Source organism: Suncus etruscus, chromosome 3 (genome assembly GCF_024139225.1).
Source record: "Suncus etruscus isolate mSunEtr1 chromosome 3, mSunEtr1.pri.cur, whole genome shotgun sequence".
Taxonomy (NCBI): Eukaryota; Metazoa; Chordata; class Mammalia; order Eulipotyphla; family Soricidae; genus Suncus; species Suncus etruscus.
The window spans coordinates 112,084,031-112,106,449 of record NC_064850.1 but is presented as its reverse complement, the minus strand read 5'-3'; the positions used below and the strand labels follow the sequence as shown (position 1 = coordinate 112,106,449).

The 22,419-nt window shown below is 49.5% G+C and overlaps 2 protein-coding genes across 6 annotated transcripts in view; one reads left to right on the top strand and one right to left on the bottom strand.

The window, feature by feature from the left end:
• DCLK2 (doublecortin like kinase 2) overlaps nucleotides 1–18,671 on the top strand; it is a 151,282-nt gene extending 132,611 nt beyond the window's left edge. For all 4 annotated transcript variants that reach the window (XM_049770038.1, XM_049770035.1, XM_049770037.1 and 1 more), the window contains 6 exons: nucleotides 8,548–8,681; nucleotides 8,905–8,982; nucleotides 12,329–12,425; nucleotides 13,124–13,204; nucleotides 14,644–14,760; nucleotides 18,341–18,671. In XM_049770038.1, the coding sequence (XP_049625995.1) occupies nucleotides 8,548–8,681; nucleotides 8,905–8,982; nucleotides 12,329–12,425; nucleotides 13,124–13,204; nucleotides 14,644–14,760; nucleotides 18,341–18,562 (729 nt within the window). In that variant the 3' untranslated portion in view covers nucleotides 18,563–18,671. The remainder of the gene's footprint in view (nucleotides 1–8,547; nucleotides 8,682–8,904; nucleotides 8,983–12,328; nucleotides 12,426–13,123; nucleotides 13,205–14,643; nucleotides 14,761–18,340) is intronic.
• A 1,828-nt stretch (nucleotides 18,672–20,499) lies between these two features.
• Nucleotides 20,500–22,419, bottom strand: part of LRBA (LPS responsive beige-like anchor protein) — a 662,022-nt gene continuing 660,102 nt past the window's right edge. For both annotated transcript variants that reach the window (XM_049770186.1, XM_049770185.1), the window contains exon 56: nucleotides 20,500–21,576. In XM_049770186.1, the coding sequence (XP_049626143.1) occupies nucleotides 21,486–21,576 (91 nt within the window). In that variant the 3' untranslated portion in view covers nucleotides 20,500–21,485. The remainder of the gene's footprint in view (nucleotides 21,577–22,419) is intronic.

Here is a 22,419-nt window from a genome sequence, read left to right as displayed (position 1 = left end):
AATATGAATGAGTCTGACTGGGTAGTGTTCTTGGTGAAAGGTTAATTTCATTGAATTTTTAAAACTGTGTCCCATCATTATCTAGGCCCTTAGGGTTTCATATAATAAATCTGCTGTGAATCTTATTGATGCTCCTTTGTGTGTAAGTTCTTTTTTTTTGCTCCTGCTTTTGCTTTCAGTACTTTCTGTCTATGGCTTTTGTCATTCTGATTAGTGTGTGTCTTTGAGTGTTTTATTTGGATTATCTTTTACCTGCTACCTTTTAGGTCTCTTATCTGGGTGCACATATTCTCAAGTTCTGGGAAATTCTCCAAAATGATGTCTTTAACTGTTGCTTCTTCATCGGAGTTGCCTTTCTGTCCCTCTGGGACCCCAATGTTTCTTATGTTGTTACTCTTAATTCATTCCAGACAGCATTCTCTTGTCTGCTGTTGATTTATTTTGAGTCTTTTTTCCATCTTCTGATGTTGTCTCGTCCTGTGGTTCACTGATTTTGTCCTCAGCCACTGTTACTTTGCTTCTGAGGCCTTTCAGTAAATTTTTCATTTCACCACCTGAAACATTTAATTCTGTTATCTCTGTTTGTAGTTTTCTCAATTTTGCTCTCATATCCTCTTGTTTTTTTTTGACTGCCTGTCTCATTATTTCTTTGAGCTCCTTAAACACTCTCAAGGGTTTTCCTCTTGAAAACCCTTATCAAGTAGATCTTTTAACTGGTTGAGTCTTCATGGCTACCATCTAATATTACCAGTACTTTCCCATTGACTTTTGGTCCTAGGAGGTATTTTTTGTGTATTGGTGTGTGGATAGGCGATATGGGTGAGATGGTCATCTGGGATTGAAATAGCGCAGTTCTGAGTGCAGCTTCCTTAGAGTTCTCAGGACCCAGAATGGGGCCTACAAGGGCCTACTCAGGGCCTTTGGGAACTTGGCCAGGCTTGCTGATATTTTTGGAAGGATGAAGTGGGGGATCCTGATAGGCATTGTGATTTGTGATACTATTAATAATAATGTTATATGCATGCAGTGTTTTGACACCTTCAGAGTTTCCCTTCCTTAGTCCTACCCCAATTTGGACCCCTGCTTTCGTTAGCTCAGTTCTGGAGATCATTTTTTAGGTTCTATTGTCTTTGGCCATTTATTACTCCTTCATTATGTTTCTTTATGTCCCACCTACAGCAGGTCATTCTGTATCTGCCTCATTGCCTCACTGACTTCCCTCAGCACAATACTCTCCAGACCCAACCATAGAACAAAGTACATGATTTTGTATTTTCTTATGAATGACTAGTATTCCATTGTGTATAAACATATCCAAGTTTCTTTATCCATTCATCTGTTCTTGGGATGTTTTGTTTTTTTTTTGGGGGGGGTTAGATGTGGGCTATTTTGAACAGCTCTGTGATGGACATAGGAGTGCAGATGTCTTCTCTGAATGGAATTTCTGGGCCTTTGGGGAAGAAGTCAAATGAAATTTCTGGGTCATACAGAAGCACAATTCTTAGTTTCTTGAGCGTGAAAACAACAAGGTCATTTCTCAAGGTTATTTTTGAAACAAATTCTGAAGAATAAGAGAATTAGAAGCTGTATAAGACAGAAGTAGATCATGAATGTTCATAGATGTACAGGACAGAACTTTATAAATAATCTGGTCTATTATCTCAGCTTTACAGATGTGGAAATTGTAACTAAGAGGTGCTCATTTTTCTTGCTTATATGTCACATTGCATATAAGAAAAAAAACCTTATTTCACCACAGCACTTCGAGTCCTTGCTTGGCTGGTTCTAGTTTATCATTCCCAATTCCTTTCCTATGGCTAACCCTTTCCTACCCATGAGCTGGTACAACTTCATGCTGACCAGATTGCTGTAAAGCTCAGACCATTCCTTGTTACTATGTGGTAGAGGAGATTTAGAGAAACCAGGGAGTTTGGTATGCACTCATTTCACCCCTAAGCATACCCATAGGACAGGTGTGTTCTCTCTTTTCACCTGTCCAGATTGTGTATCACTGTCCTTCCTGCCAGGGAAGTAGCTCATTTGATTCTTTGTGTTGATATAAACACACAGTTCACATCCCTTAGTAGTTTGTTAAGGTGCAGGTACATAGTGCCTTTGTCATTAATGTGCACACTGGTGGCCATTGTCATTTCTCTCATTTTCTCTCTCTCTGTACTTTCGCAGACATATTCCTCTTAGAGGACATTGAGCATAAGATGGATTTTCTTTTGGTCTGGGGATCACATGTGGTGCTGCTGAGCCTTCTGTAGACCTTGTGCTCCAGCCATTGACACTCTCTGTTCCACCCAAGCCATGGCTTTCCTGGTGTCACTGATGTTGAGTCCTGATTGTACTTTACCTGAAAGATTTACTGTACTTGTTCATTTCATGTCCATCTCCTCTAGGTTGTTGCAAGGTGTGTGTCTTGGCAGTCACTTTTATATCCTCAATGCCTTGGGTGATGGCAGAAAATGTGGAGTAAATGGCTCATTATCACCCACTGTCGGTCACTCAGCAGTTGAAACCCGAGTCTGACCAGCCTGCTCATGTGTCTCTCAGCACCACAGCCCCTGGTTCCATGGACATGTATCAAGATGGAGACATGCTTCTCAGACCATCTTTTTGCTCTTTTTGGTGATACATTTTGGTGATGTGATTGTCCTTTGAAAGTTTATGTTTGTTTCTTCCGGTCATCTGCCTTGAGAGAATTCCATTTTATTTCTTTATGTTCCTGTTGTGTTGTCCTGCTTTGTTAACCCTGGCCATGATGAAGATGGAGCTGGGGATGGGTCTAGGACAAAGGTAAAGAGATAGCTCATTCTCAGTCTGCTCTGGCCTCTCTGGCTGGAGGGTCTGCCACCTTCCTGTGCTATGGTACTCAGGAGAGGAGCACACACTGCCTTGATTTCTCTTGTTCTCATGGCACTCTGTCTTGACCCTGTGGTGGTGGGGATTGAAGTTCTCCTGGATGTGGGGGCCATGGGTCCTGAGTGCCACTGATCTCTGAGGATCAGCCAGGCTGTAGCTCTAGTCCTGAGGCCTCATGAGTAAGAGGCTGACACATTTGTGGGCTTTGTAGTAGGTCTGTTGTCCAGAGTGTGTGTGTGTGTGGGGGGGGGGAGTGTTTTAGGAGGAAGATGCTTTGGTCTCCATGCTTGGGGTGTTCCTGGCCGAGCTAGTGAGACCTTGCATTTCTGAAGCTCGAACCCATGTTTCGCACATGCAGAATTTCCTCTCAGCCCATTGACCCCTAGGACCCTGGTAGGTCAGGCCAATGGTTCATGATGGGAGCCTGAGGCTTGCTGGGGTCACCAGGCCCCATACAACCCCTCAGTGCAGCTCAGAGGCATCATGGGCCATGCTTGGTGGTACTTGGGGAGCCATGTAATGTCTGCAATTGATATGGGGGTCACTGCAGGCAAGGCAGTGCCTTAACTCCTGTAGTATCTCCAGCCCCTTAGAATTACATGCATAAAAACCCAAGACTACTGCCTCACTAGCTCCTTGGGCTTCCTGGAAAACTAGAGTACTGGAATTATCTGAATGTTGTGGGGATTGAAACCAGGGTTCCCCATCATATTTCAACTGTCCTTCTCCACAGACAGCTCCCACCCAGGAGTGTCTGGAGGAGCCTCCTGTATACATCGGAAGGGCCATGGGGTCCAGTATGGAAACGAGTCACTGCACACATGCACTGTGTAGGCTGCAGCTCTGTGTGGTCAGTAGCTGGTGCCCTTTGCACTTTCCAGATGCCGTTGGTGGGCTGGCATTGGGTGAAGTGAGAGAGCGCTGTAGAAGCATGAACAGTGAATGGACAGCAATATTCTCAGTCTCTTCTTCCCCCAAACACAAGTTTGGGTCTAGAGTGTGGGGCTTTCCGGCCTGTGATTTGCACCCCCTTCCTGAGCCGGGCATGATTTACTCTGCTGCCAGCCCAGATGGATGGGCCTCGGTGCCAGGGAGCACAGGGCTGGCCGTTAGTGCCGTAAGTTATGGGCTGGCGGTGCCCTGTCAGCGTTAACCAGGAGAGACCAGTGATAAATTCCCCCTTTCCAGGAGTTCTGGGGACAGGGAGAGAAGAGGGTTAGTTTCCCGTATTTGAAGTCCTTCTAAATCATGGTGTTGACATTTTATTTAGAAAAATGCCACGTTGCCTATGTCTGTGGGATCTGCATTCTCCATATATTTTTTTCCTTTTCTGCATCCTTTGAGCCACTTTTGTCCCCCGTTTGTCTTAGGGTGCACGAGTGAGTGCTGGTGGGGAGGGTGCTGCAGATCTGCAGTCATGTGTGTTGGCATGTACTAGTGCCTGGGGGGTGAGGGTGTTTCTACAATGTGAATGTGGGATGTGGTCACACCAGTCTTGCCCTTGCTATTCAACCAAGAATCTTCTGCAGGGTATCTCTGTAGGGACTGCTGGAATCCTCAGTTGACTCTCTGCTAGACACACGAGTGCCTCAATTTCCCCATATGCAAAGTAAGGATAAGTGTTTCTAAGTGTCTAGTGGATGATGATAGATGCACAGTCAGAGAATGAGAGAGAATGTGAACATCTCTACCTTTTGCTAGTTTGTCAGTGTGGGGTGGGAATGAGCTGAAGGCCCAAACCTATTGGGGTCCCTCTGCGTTAATTTGCCTTTTAGCTTGTTTGGATGCCACACACAGCTGTGATCAGGGGCTACCCCTGACTCTGTGCTCAGAACTTACTCCTGGTTCTGTGCTCAGTAATCTCTCCTGGCAGGACTTGGGCGACATAGGGGGATGAAACCCTTATGTGCAGGGTAAGTTCCTTAACTCTAACTCTAGTCCCCAGTCACCTTTTTCTTAAATCAGTCTCTTCCAGAAGTTTTATGCATGTATGTGTTTGTGTTTATGCATTCATATGTGTGTGTATGTGTGCGCAAGTACATATGTGTGTTGAAAGCAGGGGCTTCTTAAATAAGGCTTTTCAACCCTTTTTGCTTGAGAAATCTTTCTGTGAACAAGGTATATAGGTATATGTAACGGGAATGCAAATCAAACCTTTTATTTTTTTTGGTTTTTTGGGCCACACCCATTTGATGCTCAGGGGTTACTCCTGGCTAAGCACTCAGAAATTGCCCCTGGCTTGGGGGGACTGTATGGAATGCCTGGGGATCGAACCGCTGTCCTTCCTTGGCTAGCGCTTGCAAGGCAGACACCTTATCTCTAGCGCCACCTCGCCGGCCCTGCAAATCAGTCTCTAGCGCCACCTCGCCGGCCCCGCAAATCAAACCTTTACTGATAACAAATCATGCATTTATTTCAGAACAAATCTTTCAGATTTTTTTCACGACCCTACCCTACCCCCTGTGGGATTGTGACCTCCCAGCTAAGAAGCGTGGTCTTAAAGCAGTGCCATAAATGTGTGTGTGCAAATTTATAGCCAGAGATGCCTGCTTTGAAGCAAATGTCCAGCTGAGACTCGAAATTTACTTACATACTCTTTCATGTATTTACTTTTGTGTCTAGCAAGGAGGTGGGAGAGAGAGACGAATCAGATAAAATACTATCATTTCAGACTTGTCTGCTCCAAGTGATACTTCCCTTTTGATGTTTAGCCAAGGAGTACCGCTTATCCCCACATAATTCAGCAATTACGGGCCGTTCAGCCTCTCTCTGCCTCTCTCCTTATGCTCCTGCTTCTGATCTGAATTCCTTCTAGGGACTGTGAAAAACGGGCCTTCTGGGACTGCAGGGTATCTGACAAAAACCCTTAAAGACCCCCTGGGCATTCCTAAATTGAATTATAAAGTAAACACTATTTTTCAAATAATGTACATAATGAGTCCGTATGTTTCATTTGCAAAAACAAAATACCAGTGACATTAGTAAAACTCCATCCCACCCCCTCATGATGCAGGCATTTAGAATTATAATAATATTCTTATCATTGCAGTTACTTAGGGAATTTCTCAAGTCTGGGTTTCAATCAGTGCGTCATAAATTCTGACTGTAATTCAGATGGCTAATATTTACATTAAACATAATGGATGGAACTCGGCAGCTCACTCAAGACGGTAGCCTGACAAAGAAGCTGGGTTCTGTGGCTTCAGGCGAAATCATTATTGCCTTTGATGAGGTTCCTGGCAGAGTTATAGGCTGCCTGGAATTAGAAGTGTCTGCATGAGGCTCAACTTTTCTCACTGGGTCTCCTGTGGAATTGGGAAGTTATAAAGAGGTATACAGGGTCTGTATTTTTCATACGTGTGCCTGGCTGCGGCTGTTCAAATAACCCGCTTAGGCTGACTGATGACTCTGCAGGTAGGCAGGGCTGTGCTACTTCTTTGTGAAAGGTCTGTGGCCATTGGAGCTCCCTGACATGGGAACCCCCGAGGGTCTGCACAGCTTTTATGAAGGTCTGTGTGACTCTGGCTTCCCTCCTTGGGTGACAGACAGACTAGACTAATGGATGATCTTGTTGGCATGTTTATCTTAAAAAAAACATCATTTTCTGAATTTTTCCTCTTTCTTTTATAAATAAGAGTGGTTTAGTTGAAAATCTGGTTCCAATCAGAGTAGGCAAATACAAGGAAACACAGACTAAATGTGTTTAAAATAGGAAAGCCAAGATGTTGTAGGAAAGCACTTGTCTCAGTCTTCCCTTAGGCCTGGATTCTGAGAGGACATTTGAGGTGGATGGACAATTTTGGGAAGACACACTTAGTCCCATACTCCACTCTCTCCCATGTTCACTTCCTGCACTTGCCATTCAAAGTAGGACTTTCAGGCTTTCATCTCAGAGGAAATCTTCTTTGAATATAAAGTCCTTTGTTTTCCTCCTGCGTGGAGAGATAGTAGACTGGGTACGACCCTTGCCTTGCATGTGACTGATCCCTGGAACCTTATACAGTGACCTGATCTCAATCCAAAGTGATCACAGAGCCCATCTGGTTGGGACCCAAAACAACAACAAGAATTAATCTTTCCTCATTTTGGAGCCAATAAATGTTCATTTAAAACATTTTAGAAAAAAAACTGAAAAACTTTTAGAGAATATTTAAATACTCCAACTGGAAATAATATTTTGGTTTATTACATATTATAGATATTTTATCTAATACAGTGATTGTTTCCCATATATTCATATTTATTTGGAAAAATCTTCTGAATGGCAGTATAATATTGTAGGTATTTACCAAGGTTTATTAGGCTATTTCCCTGCCAACTGTTCATATTTCTCCTAATTTTCAAGAACAACTTAGTATATTAGTATATAATCTCATCTCTTCCTTCCTCCCTCCCTCCCTCCTTTCCTTCCTTCCTTCCTTCCTTCCTTTCTTCCTTCCTTCCTTCCTTCCTTCCTTCCTTCCTTCCTTCCTTCCTTCCTTCCTTCCTTCCTTCCTTCCTTCCTTCCTTCCTTCCTTCCTTCCTTCCTTGCTCCCTCCCTCCCTCCTCCCTCCCTCCCTCCCTCCCTCCCTCCCTCCCTCCCTTCCTCCTTCTCTTCCCCTCCCCATGGTGTTCAGAATTTACTCCTGACTCTATGCTCAGGATTCACTCTTGATGATGCTTAGTGGGGTCTTATGTATTCTGGGGATCAATCCTAGGTCAGTTGCATGCAAAACAGATAGACGTCTTAATCCCTTTCCTATCTCTCTGGCCTCCAAAGTTCATTTTCTTCCTAGTGGTCCAATTCCTGATTATATTTTTTAAACTGAACATGTAACAGGGAATCAATTCCAGGTCAGAGGTCACCCTGCCACCCACACTGAGCTTACTAGAAAGTTGGTTTCTTATTTCTGGCCTTTGAAGCTTCTCTCAGGCTCCACAGGTGAGCACAGGACTCTGCCCCCTGATGTGTGTGCAAACCTCCCCATCCCCCCAAAAAAGGGTATCTCTGCATGGAGGAAAACACTCTTGTTTTACACAATTGCAAAAGATTAGCATTTCAGAAGCCAAGGCCCAGCAGCATGTTGCTGCTACACAGAGATCTTTCAATTGTAGTTTCTGCCTCCTTTCAAAAACCCTCTTCTGCTCACGCAGGGAAAATCAATGGCAATGGGCTGGGAAGGTAGCTCTGTATACCTGCCTTTCATGTGAGAGGCCTTGGTTTGGATCCCTAGCACTGCAAAAGCGAAAACAACACAAATCTTTTTGTGGGGGCTATACCTGGTGGGACTTAGGGTTTACTCCTGGCTCTGTGCTTAAGGATCATTCTAAGGAATGCTCAGGTGACCATGTGTGATGCTAGAAATTAAACCCAGGTCAGTTGTAATCAAAGTAAGTGCTTTCTCTACTGTATTATCTTTTTGGCCCAAGATGAAAACTTTAAAACTGCTTCATGAAAGCTGGAGTGCTAGTACAGCAGGTAAGGCACTTTACTTGTATGCAGGTAACCCAGATTGCATCCTTGCCACGTCATCTTGCCTTCCCGAGCACTGCCAGGAGTAACCCCTGAGTACCACTGGGTGTTGCCCCAGAAAACAAAACAAAACCAAAAAAATGCTGCTTAGCTGTGCTTGCTTTGGCAGCACATATACTAAAAATGCTGCTTAGCTGCTTTAGGATCTCTGCTGGTCTCTATTGCAGGTGTGTGAATATCCTGATGGAACCAAGTCTCTGAAACTGGGCGATTTTGGGCTGGCCACCGTGGTCGAGGGCCCTCTCTACACTGTCTGTGGCACCCCAACCTACGTGGCTCCGGAAATCATCGCTGAAACTGGGTGAGGCCCTGGTGGTTTGAGTTGGGGCTTCCATGTTGGAGGAGGTTGGATTTTATGTCTTTTGCTGTGACTTCTCAGGTGCCCTGGCAGGAGCTGGTGATTCATCCCACTCCATGAAAGAAGTGGTCAGTTGGGCCCCTGCAAGGTTGTTTCAGTCAAGGAAGGAATGTGGCTGGGTTCTGGGGTCACCATGTTGCCCTGTATACCCCTTTGTTTTTTGCAGCTATGGCCTGAAGGTGGACATTTGGGCGGCTGGAGTAATCACATACATTCTTCTCTGTGGTTTCCCACCATTCCGAAGGTCAGTGTCCGGAAGGGCCCTAAGTGTGGTTTGAATTGGGCTTCCACGTTGGAGGAGGTTGGATTTTATGCCTTTTGCTGTGACTTTTGCCCTTTGGACTGAGGGGTGTCATTCCATGACTGGCATTGGTGCCAGCATCTGTTCAGTGAGCATGTCAGTTCCACATTAAATGTGAAACTTTACCTCCCCTCATTTGACATGAGGCCATGCTGTTGCTTCATGCCTTGTGGTCTTCCTGAAAATAGACACAGGGGACTCTGTCTTTAAGTTCTTCCTCTTGTCCCTGGGAAGTGAGATGTCAAGATCATAAGCCAGCAGTTGGATCCTTCTGGCAAAACTATTTCCAATTCTTGGGGGTTTGGGGGAGGTATAGTGAGGCATACTTACTTGTCTGTTCTCAGAGATTGCTCTTGGCTCTGTGCTCATGGATCACCGTGGAGGTTCTTGGAGACAATGTGTGGTGCCAGCGACCAAATAGGCTGGTTGTATGCAGTTACCTCACCTGCTGTCAGATTGTTCCAGCCCTAAATAAAGCTATTGGGTTTCATGTAAAAACCAAAACCAACCAGCCAACCACAGTGAGCATGAGAGTGTCACAGCTGGCAATTGAGAGAGAGAAGAAGAAGGAGGAGGAGGAGGAGGAGGAGGAGGAGAAAGAGGAAGAAGGAGAAGAAAGAATAAGAAAAAAAGAAAGAAGAAAGAAAGAAGGAAGGAAAGAAAGGAAAGAAAGAAAGAAAGGAAGGAAGGAAGGAAGGAAGGAAGGAAGGAAGGAAGGAAGGAAGGAAGGAAGGAGAGAGAGAGAGAGAAAGAAAGAAAGAAAGAAAGAAAGAAAGAAAGAAAGAAAGAAAGAAAGAAAGAAAGAAAGAAAGAAAGAAAGAAAGAAAGAAAGAAAGAAAGAAAGGAAAGAAGGAAGGAAGGAAGGAAGGAAGGAAGGAAGGAAGGAAGGAAGAAAGAAAGAAAGAAAGAAAGAAAGAAAGAAAGAAAGAAAGAAAGAAAGAAAGAAAGAAAGAAAGAAAGAGAAAGAAAGAAAGAAGGAAGAAAGAAAAGAAAAACAAAATATTTGTCCTGGTGCTTAAAGTGGAAAGTTCTTTGTATCTGGGTCAGCACCCTGGAGCAGCAAAGGTCCCGTCTGGCTCATGAGAATGTTGGACCCAAGCACTTGCAGCTGAGCTCTGGACCACAGTGACCCCACCCCTGATCCCACCCTAGACCCGTGTGTTCCTGTGTGGTGCATGCCTGGGTACACCCCTGGATATATTAGTAATGTCGTGTGCCAGGAGCTGACTGCTGGCTGCTGAAAACTTGGCGGAAGCCTCTCACATTCCAGTGGGGTGGCCTGGATTCCCCAGTGTTGCACAAGAATTCCCAGCAGTGCCCCATGTCCAGGGATTCGGCTTACATCACATTGGTGGGGTCGTCATTGACCAAATGAGCCAAGCAGCTGAGCCTCATGATGAATTGGTGGCAGGGATCAAACCAGGAGCTCAGCACTGCAGCGCAAGTACTCTACCAAGGACTTGCGTCCTGGCATCGAAAAGCCTAGTGGGTAGGAGGATGTGAGTGCCCCTGTAAGGGGAGAAGCACTGCCTTGTGCTCTGGCTCCTTTGGGTGTGTAGAAAGCCAGTGAGTGTGTTGTCTGGGTCCCCTCCTGGCTCTGCCCTGGTGAAGGAAGAGGAAGAGGAGCTGTGGGGATCAGAGGAATGTGTGCTCACTACTCCCTCTAGTGTTCGCACTTGCCAGCGCAGCCCAGAGCTCCTGTCCTGAAAAACGGCTGCCTTAGTCACTAACTGTGTCTGCAACTCCGCTGTCATCCCCGGTGCCCTGAGCCAGAATATGACTATAACCAGAGCGTTGCTGAAGCTCAGCGTGCATGCATGTTCGCTCTCTGACCCTATAACTGCAAAATACAGACATGAAATCATCAGCATGCCTCTTCAGTAGTGAGCAGGGACTGTGGTATGGAGCCCACGGAGCACCATTGGGTCTCCTTGCCTCTCAAGAACCCAGAAGAAACATCCCATCTGGCCAGGGGAGCTCAAACTTACCTCCTGGACCTGCGGAACCTCCTTCTCTCCCTGGGCCTTGACTCAGAACTGTGTGCTCGCTCAGACCTGGCAGTGCTCCTGGGAACCTTCTGGCAGCATCTTTTGGTGCCCATGGCTCCTTTCATGCAGAGAAACATTCCTGTTCCTGCGATACCAGCTGTGGGAGTGGGCATCACCCCCGAGGGTCTGGGAGCTGGGCACAGAGAGGAGGCCTCACTCCTGGAGCGGCTGGATATAAGCCCCGAGTTGGGTCTGCCTCAGGCCCTGCAATTCTGGTGGCATCACTGGATAGGCTCATCTTCGATCCTGCCTGGGCCAGAAAGTCCTGCTGCTGGGAAAGCTCACCATGACTCCCCCCACCCCCCCAAATGTTTGACTGTGCCGAGGTCCTTGTGGCTTTCCCATCTCTGGGCCACCTGCATCCTCTCATAGCTGTTTTACTGGAAAAGTGGGATGAGAGAGGGCAGGAGACCAGTTCGTGGCAGCCGCTGTCCATGCTTCCTCCCACGGCAGATTGAGAGCATATGCTTGGGCGGAGTTTCTGCAGTGAGAACTGGCATTAGTTGTGTGATTCCTCCCCCACATCTCATGTTTTCTGAAGTCTCTTTCTTGTAACATACGTAGCTGCTCTTCTAACTTCCTGTGGCAGGAAGGTCAGTGTCACCGTTGTCTGTCGCCAATCTTCCTTAAGATAGAAACTGCGTGTTCAACTGGAGCCTTGGCCAACTCCCTCCTCTGCTGACCTATCCCACCTCTGACAGGGTTTTCTTGGTCTTTTGCCCACTGTCCAGAAGGAAAACTCTGTATGAGCACTGCAGTGGGTGCAGTGGCCCTAGCAAGGAGATAGCCTCCTCTTCCCCCATCCTACCACCAACCTTTTCCCTCTAGCATTTTATTGAAAAACCACATGATGGTTTGGAGAACTAGTTCTAGTGTTAGGCACTCGCTTAGCACCTAGCTGACCTGTTTTGAAACCTAGCACTACAAATGGACTGAGGAGTACCAACCAGAAGTGAGCCCTGAAAATAGAGCCAAGAGTATCCCCTGAGCTCCACTGGGTGCATCCCAAGCCCATCCTCTCTTCTCCCCCACAAAAGAAAATGTATGATTGGCTGGAGAGCTAGAAGAGCAGGTGAGGCACTGGGCTTACATGTTCGAGCCCCAGCACTGCACATGAGCATCCCCTCAGCACAGAGGCAGTCGTAAGCCCGAAGCACTGCCAGGGGAGGGGGCCGGGGGTTGGGATCCCTTCACCCTCTGCCCTGAGATGGGGCTGACTGTTGTCTCTGCCCTGTCTGCAGTGAGAACAACCTGCAGGAAGATCTCTTTGACCAAATCCTGGCTGGGAAGCTGGAGTTCCCCGCCCCCTACTGGGACAGCATTACGGACTCTGCCAAGGTACCCAGAGCTATCTTGGGGATGTGGAGTAGAGAGGAGGGCCCAATTGTTCTGTTCCCCGTAGGACTCATAGGTCTCTGGGAACACTCCCAACTATGCTTCCCTGTCAGTTCATCCATGATTTTGAGACTCCAAGGACCGGTCTGACAGCCCTAGCTCCCCATTCCCTGACCACTCTTCTGCACTCCTCTCTGCCTCAGCATCCTCTGATTAGGGAGAGCCATGTGTAGACACTCAGCTAGGGCACAGGAAGGGCTGGTGAGACTCACGGAGTCGCTCAGGAGCAGAGCTGAGGGTCTGTGATGTCCAGGGGCCACAAGTGAGCCTCCCAGTCTGTCCCGTTTCAGGGAGATTCTCCGCACTGCTGTGATGTGGCCATGGGGCACAGGGCAGGGGTGCGATTCTTTGACTTGTGGTTGAACTGTTATAGCTGTTCTTGAAAGGGGCATCAGGTCTCTCATTACTGCCAGAACCAGCCCCTTTCCTAACATGATTCTCTCTCTCCCTCCCCTCCCTCTCCCTCTCCCTCTCCCTCTCCCTCTCCCTCTCCCTCTCCCTCTCCCTCTCGCTCTCCCTCTCCCTCTCCCTCTCCCTCTCCCTCTCCCTCTCTCTCTCTCTCTCTCTCTCTCTCTCTCTCTCTCTCTCTCTCTCTCTCTCTCTCTCTCTCCCTCTCTCTCTCTCCCTCTCTTTCTCTCCAGGAATTAATCAGTCAGATGCTTCAGGTCAATGCAGAAGCACGGTGCACTGCAGGGCAAATCCTGAGTCACCCCTGGGTGTCCGTGAGTTGCTGTCTGTCGGGGGCGTCTGTCTGGCTCTGCCATATTCTCATTCCCTGCCTGCTCTGGGCCACATGTGCCCTAGTTTCAGGCAGGCAGGGAGGTGAAGTGAAGGCCTTACAAAGAGCAGAGGACCCATATGGGGGTGACCTTGGGTAGCCACAAGTGCTCAGTTTTGCATGCTGGGGTGCTGGGCTGGCTGAGAGGAAAGATTGGGGCCCTGACCTCTGTCTTCAGGGTGCACTTCTCTGCTGTGCACAGGACAGTGGGTCTCCCTACAGTTGTCATGTGGGGATTGCACTTCCTTCCCACCTGGGTTGTGGACTGGACTCCACAGGGGTCAGTTGAACAGCTGAGACAGCAGTGCATAAATTGTTGTTCAAGGCCACAGGGCCTGTCTTTTGCATTTTGATGCTCTTCTTGGCAAGATCTCAGCCTCCCTGTGTGGCATTGGTGTTTCTAGTTGGGGAGTCACTGGAGCCTACAAAAAAGGGACTCTTCCTCATGCCCTTTGGTTTCCACATGATTTCCCCTATTGCTTTCCTCCAGAGAAGGGAGCCGGGTGCACTGAGGTCGCTGGGGTCATGGTGCTTTTTCTTTGCATATTCACATAGTTTTGTGGATGGAAAGATAAGGCAGGGATAGGATACGTGCCGCATGAAGCTGATCCCGGTTCGATCTCCAGCACCCTTGTAGGACTCTACCAGGAGTGATCCCTGAGTGCAGAGCGGGGTGTAAGCTCCAGCACAACTGGGTGTGGCCTCAGCATCCCCTAATGAGCCTCCTTCTCTTCCTTCCTTTCACTGTTGTGATGACCAAGTCACACACTTGGCTTTGCCCTTGCCAGGCCACCCCCACCTCCCAAGCCTTGCTGAGGGCACAGGGTGCTGGGACCAAACTCTGGGACTTGTACCTGGACAAGCCTATGCACTGCCACCTGAACGTCTCCTGTGTCCCTTCCTGGGAGATCAAAATCATTATTATTGGTTTTAGGAATGAAACTGTAAATATTTTATTATCTTTATTTTTACCTTTTGGCTTCTTTCCTATATCCAGTGATACTCAGGGCTGACTTGTGACTCTGGGCTTAGGACTCACACCTCACAGTGCTCAGGGAACCATAGGACAGGGGCAGGGGACCTAACAAGAATCTGCCGCTTCCCTATTTTCTCTCTCCAGCACTGGCTTCCAGAGGTGTTTTTCTTAAGTCATTCACTGTTGGGATCAGAGAGATGCTTAGGGGCTTGATGCATGCTTTGAGGTGATTTTGTCTCCAGCACCTCATTATCCCCCTCAGCACAGAGCCTGGAGTGCTGACACACAAAAGCCCCTAAAGGGAAATGGCTAAAATGTGCCCTTTTAGGGAGAGGATGGTGGCCAGGCTGAGGCAGCTGGGCAGAGACACTGAGCTGAGCCAGGCCTGACTGGTCCCCTTCCCACAGGATGATGCATCCCAGGAGAACAATATGCAGGCGGAGGTCACAGGCAAGCTGAAGCAGCACTTCCAGGGCGCACTGCCCAAGCAGAGCAGCACTAGCTCTGGGGTGTCCATTATCGTGGTAAGTGGGGGCTCTGCTGGAAGTGAAGACTGGTGCTTCCCTGCTATCCAGGCACCCAGAGTCCTGCTGGCTGCCTGCCTCCTGCACCCCAGGGTGGGTGCCCTACAGATGCCTGGCCTGGCTCTGTCCACGGGGTGCAAGGAGCTGCTTCTGCTCTGGCCTCTGCTTCCCATCAGAAGGGTTTCCAGGAGGATACCTGGGGCTTTGCTTTCTTATAATTTTGGAAGCATGAGAAATGAGAGGAGAGAGAAATGGGAACCGGGGTGACTTGGATGATGCAGGCGGTGCTGCAGTGGAAAGGTCTCGACAGATTCCTCTGGAGAAGAAAGAAAAAAATCAGGAGAAAAGCTCTGGAAAATTGGGACAGTGGCTTGGTAAAAGAGTGGAGAATCTGGGGCCTGAGTGATAGCACAGTGGTAGGTAGGGCATTTGCCTTACGGGCGGCCAACCCGGGAGGGACACGTGTTCAATCCCTGATATCCCATATGGTTCTACAAGCCTCCCAGGAGCAATCTCAGAGAATCCTGAAGAATGAACCCCCATTTGTCAGCTCCTGCTGCTAAGGCGGCACTGAAAGACAGTCCAAGATCAAGCCAGGGAACTCAAAGACTAAAGGCAGGCACCACACCACTTGTAGCCCTGTGGCCAATGTGGAAGCCACTCAAGGTGTGGGTCAGGGCAGTCAGTGTCCCTCTTTTCTTCTGCACCACCTCAGGCCCTATATCAAGCCCCATATCACCTCCTGCAAAGTCTCCAACTTTCCCATTACTTGGGAGGAAAATAGTGGCCTCTTCTGGGAAACAGACCCCCCCGAAGAGGCAGAGAGGCTGAGGGAGCCCACATCTGCCCCATGACCAGCATCCACCTGTGCCTCACTGGTCTCCAGCTCTGCCCACAAGACACCTGCTGTATGTGCTTTCATCCCCCAGGTAGCAAGTATCCTGTCCCCTGGACAAAGCCCAGATAGACCTTTGGACTTGCTGGTCATGGGTTCCTTGTGCCAAGGTCATGCACAGTTTTGGCACTGCAGCTGCCCTGTGCTTTGCAGTGTCTTACCTCTGGCCTGGGAAGGGGCCAGCCAAATTAGTTTAAACAAACAGAAGGAATCTTTGTGATAGAATCAGCAGCCAGTGTATTTGCAGGGGATTGGTTCAGGGTTTCGAGCCCAGATTGCACTTCCGCCATTGCTGCCTACCCCATTATAAGACTGCTGTGTTGTGTGTGGAACCCCACTTCTTGTCCCCTCGTCTGTGCTCTGGCTTTTGTCCTGTTACCATGCTAGTGTGGCCTGGGCCCTCCCAGCCATTCCTGGCCAACAGTTCAACAGTTTGCTGCAGGGCCCCAGGATGCGGCTCTCTGCTCTGTGTCAGCTTCCAGGGATTTCCCAGCTTGGGAGCCTCAGGGCTGCACCAAGCAGTGCTTGGGGGGATCATTGGGTGCTGAGGAGTGACCCAGACTCAGCCATGTGCAAGGCTTAGGTGTTTTTTTTTTCCTTCCTTTCTGGTGTTTGGGTCATACCCAAAATTATGCTCAGTGATCATTCCTGATGGGTCCAAGGGGGTGTATGGGATCAAACTGGATTTGCCTCTTGCAAGGCAAGTGCTTTAATCTTTGCTACCTCCTGTCCCCCTCCCCATATTTGTGATTATTAAAAATAAGCTCCTCTTGGGGCGCTGAAGTGATAGCATAGCAGGGAGGGAGGACGTTTGTCTTGCACATGACTGACCCGAGTTTGATCCCCAGCATCCCATATGGGCCCCCGAGCCTTCCAATAGTAATCTCTGAACATAGAGCCAGGAGTAACCTCTGAGTACCCTGGGATGTGGCAAAAACACCAAACAAACACAAACAAATCCAATCCCCCCCCAGTGGCTGACCCTGATTACTCAGGGTTCGGCTGTAGTTTAAGGGACGGATGCGACACCAGGTGAGGAGTCAGCATGGACGGATCTGGGGAGCAGGTGTTCTCTGTGTACCAAGCCTGAATGTCAGATCACCTGAGTGTCCCAAATTGATACCTGGAGCTTCTGGGGTCCAGGCAGGTTAGGCAGCAGGAGACCCAGGGACAGAGAGGCTGGAGCTGTGGTCTGGTTCTGGCTGATGCTTTGCTGCCCCATAAGGCCCCTTTGAAGTTGGTCTTCAGCCCCAATTCTGGCATCACAGACCCTGCGGGGCAGCCCTTGTCCCCATGTGGGCCTTCATGTCTGTCCCTTCAACCCTGAGTCCTCCATTTGAAATCTTTCCAGCTCCGTTCTAGTTTTCAGCCACCTCATGGACCCTGGTTCTTGTGGAGGCCCCTGGTCGCCCCCAAGGGCATTTGGACCCTTGACCATCAGTCCAAGGCTGCAGCAGGCTGGGCCTCAACTTCCTCTGGCTCCTGGAAGTGTGTGTGTGTGTGTGGGGGAGGGGTGGATAGTACAGCTGGGCGAAGCCTTCTGGAGAGGCAGGAGGGGCTTGGGGGGATCTGGGGGGCGGGAGATGAGGCCAAAGGGCTGGGGTGAGTCAAGTCGCTTCTGCCCAGTGAGTCACTTTCTGTCCTGCTTCTCTCCTGCTCCGGCCTGTCCTCTGCGCCTGCCTTGCTCCCTCTGCCTAGGGCCCCGGCCATGGTATGTACCTGCTGCTGCCACTGCTGCTGCTTGCTGCTGCCTGTGCTGCCCTCTCCAGAGAAAAGGAGAACTAACTGGGCTGGCTGGCAGCCTGCACAGAGACAGGGTGGACAGGCTGGGGGGGGGGGCAGGGAGGAGGTCTGCAAAGTGCCTTCACAGTACCTGAGGGGGGCCATGAGGGCATGAGGGGGTCTACTTTCCTGGGGCCCTGTAGCCGCCAAAAATCTGTCTTGAGTGTGCTGTGGGCCCCTTTACTGCAGCCCCTGCTGTGACTTGAGTCCTAGAGGGATCTGTGACACCTCTAGGGACTTAGATGACACAGGGCCTCCTGAGCAGAGGGGAGAGAGGAGAGGAGAGAACAGGGGGGAAAGAGAGGAGTGAGAGGAAAGGAAGCGAATGAAGGAGAGAGAAAGTGAGGGAAGGAGAGAAGAGAGTGAAGGAAGGGGGAAGGAAGAGAGGGAGGATGGAGGGGAGGAAAGGGGAAGAGAAAAGGAAAGGAAGGGAAGGGAAGGAAGGAGAAGGAAGAAGGAAGGGGAGGAGGGAGGGAGGAGGAAGCAGAGGGACCAGGGAGGAAAGAATAAGAGGAGAGAGAAGACAGAAGGAGGAAGAAGGGGAGGAGGTTCCCTCACTGGCCCCTGAAGAAGTGGGGGCTGCAGTCCTTCTCAGGTACATTTGTGCAGACTCAGCCAGGTGTGAGATCATACACATGCAGAGGGATGCCTTCTGAGAGGCTGGGCCTCTTCTTTCCCAGAAGTTCCCCTGAGCAGGGCTCTCCCTGGGTGGCTTCTATCTCAGGTTCTTGGGACTCAGGACCATGAGCAGTCTCATGTGAAACTGGGCTGGCCCAGAGCTGCCGGCAGAGGGTTTTTTCTCCTCTTCTCTGAGCCCCTGCATGTTCCTCATGCACGCGCGTGCATGCGTATATGTGTGTGTGTGTGTGTGTGTTTGTCTGATGCATCCCCCTGTCTCCCCAGAACACAGCTCTAGATAAAGAGGGGCAGATCTTCTGCAGCAAGCACGGGCTGGAGTCCGCCTCTCCTTCTCCTCCTCCACCTCCTCCTCCTCAGGGCCCTGCGGAGGAGCCACCAGGGCGTAGGACTCCCCGCCCTCCATCTCCTCCTCCTCCTCGCCCGGACTCCCCCACCCCACCTCGGTCCAGCGAGCGGGCAGGGACCTGGCGCCGCCACCGCGACTGACCACTTGACCAACCGCGCCTGAAGCCATCGTGCCCAGCCACCTCCACCCAAGGCCTTTCTCGGTGCCTTCCCGGCTGCGCCTCGGTGCAGACCGAGTGGTCCATGTCCCCTTGGTGCAGACTGAGTGGCCTATGTCCCATTTTCCACTGAGGCCTCTTTGCAGAAGACGGGTCACTCGAAGGCCCTGAGACTCCTCCCTTATTTAAGTGGCCCCTTGGGCTCCCTCTTTTTTTCCTCCGTGGGACTCAGAACTGTACTGTTTGTTCCCTTCTGCGTGTCGGAGGACTGACTCTCCTGGAGCTGAGCCAGCACCCAGAGGATGTCTGCCAGGCTTCATGGTCCCAGAGGACAGCCTGGCATGTTTTCTGGCCCAGGGACCTGCGTGCGAGTTTGGACTCAGTCCAGCACCTGGAAGGAGCAGGTGTGCGCTGCCACCTGCGGTCGGAAATGCTAGCAAAGTCCTTCCTCAGGTTCCGTGCCAGGCCCGGTGCATGTGGCACCTCCGGGCTGGACGGATTCTGCTAGACAAGTCTCCCAGGGAGAGGACATCCTCCCCCCCAGGACAGAGGACAGTCCCTGGCGTCAGGCCTCGGGAAGGTGCTTCCTGGACACCCCATTTCTAACCTTCTGGAAGGCTGCTGGCAGTTTTCCCTCCCCGCCCTGCTCTTTTTCATAACTGTATATACTCCGTGTCTGGCCTGTTCATTCTCCCTGGGGGGCTGTAGTTAGATACCTGCCTCCACAGTGTACCCCACCTGCAATAAACTCTCCGTGAGAAAGACTCTAGGACTGAGGCATCTGTGGCCGTTTCTCAGGAGCCGCATTTAGAGCATGTGACTTTGGGTCTTTTCACGGCAGGTCTGTGTGTGATGTCTCAGAAGGTGTGTGTCCGTCTACATGTGTTGGACACAGGGCAGGAGAGGCGGTGGGCAGGGCTGCTGGTAGCAGGCTCAGGCTCACTCCCTGTACTCAGAAGCTTGTGTGGATGCTAGTTCTATTTGTTTATGCAGAACTATGTGTTAGCCAATTTGCCATTGTTGTACATTTGAAAATAATAGTCATAGAGACCCCAGGGTTCTCAGAATCCGGGAGGGCCCTTTCCTGCCTTCAGGCTACTTCACAGGAAGTCCCAGATCATCCTGGCTGTGCTCCCCAACTCCCTGTTACTATTAACTACAGGCCATATCAGTGGGATGGTCCACTAATTCACAAGTATCCTGGGCATTTCTTTTATCTAATGGGTATTTGATCTAAGACAGTATGGCTAACCTTTTTTGAGCCCAAGTGCCCAAACTACCGCACAAAACCAAAGAATTTCCTCAAAGTGTCAGCACATCCTCCCAATGGCCAGTCCGGCCCTGTTGCCAGGTGAGCTGCAAAACAGACACCGGCACACTCGCCTCCCGCCGCACCTCTTATCTTAATTGTGGACCTTCCCGTGTGCCAGATGCAAGGCCTTCACGTGCCACAGCTGACACGCGTGCCATAGGTTCGCCATCGCTGGTATAGGGTGTAAGATACTTACCTTGCATTCACCTGATCTGGTCCAATCCCCAACACTGCCTGGTCTGTTCATTACCTGATCCCAGGAATCAGTAAGCAAAGACACCAAATCCCAGAACTGGCTGATCTCAGAGGAAGTGTTTCTGGGGCGGATGCTTGCTCTAGTGCTTGCATTTCATCCAGCTCAGGGAGGAGGTGCTCTCTGGCCTGGGCAGGGACTGGCTTGTTTCCGGTTAGGAAGATTTCACTCTTCTTATTATTCAAAAACATTTTCTTTACAAATTGCTTAATCACTTAAAAAATTAGGACCCCCTCCAAAAAAAGCTATTTTTCAATAATGCTAATAGAAATTCCACTTTATTTGACTACATGGAGGAGGAGGAGGACCTGTTTGGTGAAGTAATAAGAGGCAGGAGACACAGAAGCAACAAGACTCACAACTTACAAAGAATTTATTTATGCAATACAGACCTTTTTTTCTCAAATATTTCTCACAGAATTCCACACAGCAGTCTCTAGAAAAGTAGAATTATACAACACCAAAAATAACATAGTTTCTTAGTACAAATTGCTAATCAAAAATAAAGAAGGAAAGTGAGAGTTTCAGGACAGATGGACAAACAGTGATAGGGCACCGCTTCTTGCCATGCCTGAAAGCAGCCAGGGTGGGGCCAGAGGGGGAGCTTCAACCCCTCAGTGTAGGCACCACAGCTGTGACCCTCACAGTTACTTCACGGGCACCCCCCCAAGGTGAGGATGAGCATCCTCGATGGCCCTGTGGCCGGTCACTGTGACCGTCTCACGCCTGCTGGACCAGCAGAGTCACCATGCTTAGCCACACAAGAAAGCAAAGGCGCTTCCCTCACACCAGGATTTTCTAGGTCTACAACATGCTGAGTAATAGTGATAGAAATAGTCCATGAGGTGTTTTAATTACATTGACCATAATTTAAACATGACTAGTCAAGTCTCAGAAAAGTTAGCGCCAAAGAAGCACAAAGTGTTTGGGGGGAAAAGGGAATAAAATGAAAAACAAAAAGAACGGCATAAAATTCCCTCCATCCCGGTAGGAGAACCCATGGCTCTATTGTTAAAAATCACGTTGTTCAGGATCTCAGAGAGATGGGAAGTGTTTTTCATTATGCAGCTAGAGTGTGGGGTTCTTTGCCCCACTGTGATTCCATCATTGGTGAAAATAGACTTCTCGTTAGGACTAAAAATATAGACTTTGTAAACTACAGAACCCAGCAGCTGGCTCGCTGCTTTGCTGATCCCGAACCCCCACCCCCACCCCAGAGTCAAGCAGAGTCTACAAAAATAGCAATTAACTTTAAAAAATAGTTTGCTGCTTGGAGCAGATTTAAGTTACATTCAGATGTGGCCACTGTGGCGGGGAGGGTGAGCTCCGGGCACCCGGGTCTCAGTAGCGGGTTTGGTACTCATGGTGCCAGCGGTTGAAGTCGTTGTAGAAGAGCACGATGCTGCCAGAGGCCATGCCGGAAATGACGCACCTGCAGGAGCACCGGAGAATGAGCCTAATCATTGGCAAGGAGCCATGGTCCCATCAACCGTTCCCAAGGAATGCCTGTCCCTTTTAAGGTGAATCTAGGAGACTCTGGGACCTGCACCCAGTTGAGAGCATTTTTGAGTTTTTGTGTTGTGGAGGTCACATAATTAATGTCTGTGCTTCTGGTGGATAATAAGCACCTCAGACTTGGAGTCTGGGAGAGCCAGGTGGGGCTGAGCTCATGGCCTCACATCAGGTAAGTGCCCCACCCCCTCGCACCCTCCCTTTATCCCAGCTACTCTCTTTGATGACAACATCTTGTGGAACTCCTGAGAACCACCAGGAAGCTCCTACCAGGACCACACCAGTTTGCTTTGTTCTGGGAAGGAGAGCCAGTGAGTTCAGGATGTATCACTTATGCCTATGTGGGCTTGATTTTTTTTTCTTTTTTTGGTGGTTTTTGGGTCACACCCGGCAGTGCTCAGGGGTTATTCCTGGCTCCAGACTCAGAAACTGCTCCTGTCACCCACGGGGGACCATATGGGATGCTGGGATTCGAACCAATGACCTCCTGCATGAAAGGCAAACGCCTTACCTCCATGCTATCTCTCCAGCCCCTATACGGGCTTGATTTTGAGGGGTGGCAAGAGCTGCCTAGGGGGTGCTCCGCAGACCAGGCCTTGCAGGGATCTGGTCTGGGACCTGTGTGTTTGAGCTGAGTGCTTGGTGCTTGCTATCCCTGAACCTGTTTTCTAAGAGAACAGGCAATCCCAGTCTCAGGCATCAGAGTCCAAAGAACCGTTATCAGAGCTGCAACATTTGCCAAGGATATGGGGCCCCTAGACAC